Raw genomic sequence first — 3951 nt, 5'->3', positions numbered from 1 at the left:
TTGTAGGGTGGCTGGTCTCAGCCTAAGAGTGACAAGGGTACAAGACAGCTCCAGCTAGAGAGGGAGCCTCCTTGCCCATACATGCATACTTCCATAGGTGAGACGTGTAGAAATAGTACCAAAGTTACACAAACGTATGAAAGGTATATAAAAGGTCAAGTTTACATGGAATTGTAAAAATACAAAAGCATATGAAATATGATCATCTGAACACCTGTCAGTATGCTTCTGTCTGTTTGTACTTTCTGGCTCTTGGCATTAATGGCCATCACTGCTAAAATGCTTGTTATAGGAGTCAAAGATGAAAATACTAAGCAGGGCTGTGGACAGGCTGAATGTTTCATTAATGCAACTCTTGTTCTACCTCAACACTAGTCTTTTCTTGTTGTATACTTGTTGGACAGCCCCTTGAAGGATGGAAAGCAACACGTTTACATGGCTGTGAGAAACCTTTGCAGCTCTTTTTCCCAAGAGGAAGAGATAGATGGTAATAACATGGAATATACAGTACTGCATGTGTGTGCGACATAACCTCCCCTCACTGTATCTTTGAAGATTTAATGCAGATCTTTACCAAAGAGCCAAAATATACCCACATACCCAACTCCTACAAAACATTCCACATTGTTTGACAGATATGTGGCCATGAATTGTAATTGGTGATTCATTATCCAATATTCACGATGGCATTTTGCAAACAAACACTAAACAGTTCAATGTGTTTTTGTTTGTCGACCTTAGATAAGGATGTTTTTTTAGATGGAGCTGTCCAGCTGATCAACATCTAGCAAAGAGTGTGCTTGCCAAGCACAATATTATACAAGTGAAAAGTTCCTGAATGGCTCTAGTGTTTCACAGGAAGCACATTAAGTATTTTGTTGAACTGTGACTTAACACATGAAGTATTTTTATCACTGTTAGTAATGATTTTTTTCAATCTACAAAAAAAGAACATGTTATGTAAGCTCTGACATTCCCAGAGGAAACAAAAAGCTATTTGATGTCAAAGACGCTAATGACCATCTTGTGTGTGTTCAACGACTTATTAAACAACGGTATAGTTCTAGAAGGTATTTGTAATGTTTTCAACATTTCAACATTCAACAACACGTGTGTGTGTGTGTGTGTGTGTGTGTGTGTGTGTGTGTGTGTGTGTGTGTGTGTGTGTTTCTTTTTATTGGTTCTGCCTTTGTGCCTGTGTGTGACTCTGTGCAGGGGGGTGTTCACATGCAGGGGTCTTGCTATTCAGACTCTCCCAGCTGGCTGTTATGCAATGGGATAACTAGGACAAGCCCTTGCTGGCTGGATGTGAAAAATGATGGTGTGTGTGTGTGTGTGTGTGTGTGTGTGTGTGTGTGTGTGTGTGTGTGTGTGTGTGTGTGTGTGTGTGTGTGTGTGTGTGTGTGTGGGCCCAGCCCACTGTTTCAGAACACTTCCCCTGGTTGTTTTGAGGAGGCTCTAGCTGGCAGGATCCTTGACATTAGTGTTGCTCTCTGGCTGCCTGCTGTCTCGAGCTATGGATGCACAGCTGGTTATAGCGCTGCTGGCTCTCACCTCCCTGGGTGCTGCATCTGAACCGGACTGCAAAGAGCTGGTTAAGCCTCTGGTACTGGACAGCCACAGCCCTGTGAGTATCAGCAATAATTTATGAGCTGGGGTCATATGTGAACAGGCTTTGTAGCACAGCACTGTGTTAATATAACTTGAATAGCTTTTGTTTTGGTGTAAAGATTAAAATGTGCTACATGGTATTTAAAATTAACACAATTGGTTATTCATTGTATCACTCTTAAGCATAGAAGTACTTGTGCACAAGACAATCTGTTTTATATATTATCTTTGTTTATCATTTTACATTAGTAAAGCTCAGGTATATCCAATATCTCATGCATATTGATGCTTTCTTGTTTATCAAGGCTATGTAGCCTCCAGAAAAAGAACTGTGATATGATGTGCCTTAACCAAAGAACTTTAGATGTTTAGAAGAAATTTCCATTTTTAATTAAATTGCAATTCTTAGCAGAAAACAAACCAAAGTCTTTTATCCTAGGAAATAAACCAATATGAAGTAATTTATAAAACAATCTCCCCACAAGGTCCATTAAGCTGTTTATGAGATTTTGATCATATTGCAAACAAACCTGCAGATCCAGTTGTCATGGGAGTAAACTTTCAATCTCAACAATATGACTCCCTCTAGAAATAAACTGGCAAAATAAAGGAATGATATCTCTGTCTCTTTAAAAACTTTTTTTTTCTTTTAACTCCCTCAAAAAGTATTCTGTTATATTGTAAAATGAAGTATGATCACACTCTTAAACAGATAAGCAGCCCAGTCATGTGAGTGAGTTGTGTGGATGTCTTGCCTCTGTGATTTGTGTCAGATCTATGGGAAGTGGGTGCTCCATGTGGGGTCATGGGACCAGCCTGGCCTGAAGAACGACCTGGAGACGGTGAACAGCTCCTGGGTGGATCTGTCGGCTTCCTCAGACAGCGGAGTCATGTCCATCTACTGGTCCGACCGCCTGTAAGGATACTGCAGACATATTATGTTCCATTTTCGCTCACATACAAATGGTAATGGCTAAGAGTATATATTCAAAGGTAGATGTGGATTGTTACACTTTATCTTGTTTTGATTTTATTATATACAGAAATGAAGATAAATGCCTGCAGGGGTTAGCCAATGCCACCATCTCAGGGATGACCAGTCACACCACTTGTAACTATCTATCAATATCTTTCTGTCACACCCTGACTCATCACTGCTCTTTCTATGCCGTGTCATTTTATGTGGGCGATGCAGCATGCAGCCAAATATAACATTACGAAGGTAAAGGTGGAATTCATAAGAAAATAGTCACAAAAGGTTACACGTACATTATTTTTATATGATGACTAAATTTCAAATAGATGTATGGAAATTAAAGAAAGCCTCATATTCAATATCTTGCATTTTGGGTACATTGATTTGGAAGCCTTGTTTTTCTAATGTGTCACAGTTAATATCAATGGTCACACTTCATATCATGATGGGAAGTACTATGAGACCTGCTCCGACTGCCTCCTGTCCGAAGACACCACCCACCTCCCTGACGGCAAGTCAAAGGGACGATACCTTTTCCTCTTTAGTAAGGCAATTTTTTCCCCCTAAAATTAACTTTATAAAAAATATTTATATGAAAATATTTTATATCTTGATCTTTTGTTTCTTATTTCTGTCCTCTTTCCCCTGGCTTCTCTTCATTCCTACCACCTCACCCTCCCTGTTTTATTCCTCTGGCTTCTCTTTTAAAGCACGTACCGGCACTTTGGAGACATCCGAGTTAGAAACCTTCAAGAAGCAGGCCGAGTGTCTGAAATTCCTCCCAGAGTACCACTTCGGAGGAACAGGTCAGCAGTCAATTACGTTCTGTATTTCATATCAAATAAAATCATCAAAGCACATTATCTTCATGCCACCTTCTTCGCTAATCAGTGATGTTCTCCTATTTCAGATCTGTGTCCAGATGACAGGGCCCCTGCTTTATCTGCTGCAGAGAATACCGAGAATAATAAAACTGATGTTGAGCCTGCTGCAAAGTAAAGCAGAGCAAAGAGATGTCATAGCCCTTTGAAGAGCATGCACCCTGCACATTACTTAATAGTGTTGTAATGTGATCTGCATGCACTGTGGAATAACTTTTCATTAGTTCTGTTACAGTTGGTTTCAGCAGCAGCAATGAGTTCAAGGCCTGTTGGTGTCATGTCATGTTAGATCTGTGGCTATGCGTAGTCTAATGACTGTGTGTCATAATCTAGTTTAAGAAATGTGATATATGAATAGTTAAGCAGATTCTGGCAGGCACAGTAATGGCTGAAAAATCCACTTAAATGCCTCGTTCAAATCAATTTAACAATTTGTAAATAGTTGGTTGTGTGAAGTAAATAAAACAGCTTTACGTCTCCCTC

The 3951-nt window shown here is 39.8% G+C and overlaps 1 protein-coding gene across 1 annotated transcript; it reads left to right on the top strand.

Moving 5' to 3' along the window:
* Positions 1–1422: 1422 nt before the first annotated feature.
* LOC137866918 (saxitoxin and tetrodotoxin-binding protein 1-like) lies at positions 1423–3951 on the top strand. Its single transcript, XM_068703200.1, has 6 exons — positions 1423–1627; positions 2385–2527; positions 2655–2722; positions 3003–3131; positions 3298–3393; positions 3498–3951. Exons 1-6 carry the CDS (start codon positions 1517–1519, stop codon positions 3584–3586), a joined length of 636 nt encoding a protein of 211 aa, XP_068559301.1. The 5' UTR covers positions 1423–1516; the 3' UTR covers positions 3587–3951.

This window comes from Cebidichthys violaceus, unplaced genomic scaffold (assembly GCF_023349555.1).
Source record: "Cebidichthys violaceus isolate CVI_PGR_0920_01 unplaced genomic scaffold, fCebVio1.0.p SCAF_9, whole genome shotgun sequence".
Taxonomy (NCBI): Eukaryota; Metazoa; Chordata; class Actinopteri; order Perciformes; family Stichaeidae; genus Cebidichthys; species Cebidichthys violaceus.
The sequence above is the reverse complement of the archived record's forward strand: the minus strand, read 5'-3'. Positions and strand labels throughout refer to the sequence as shown.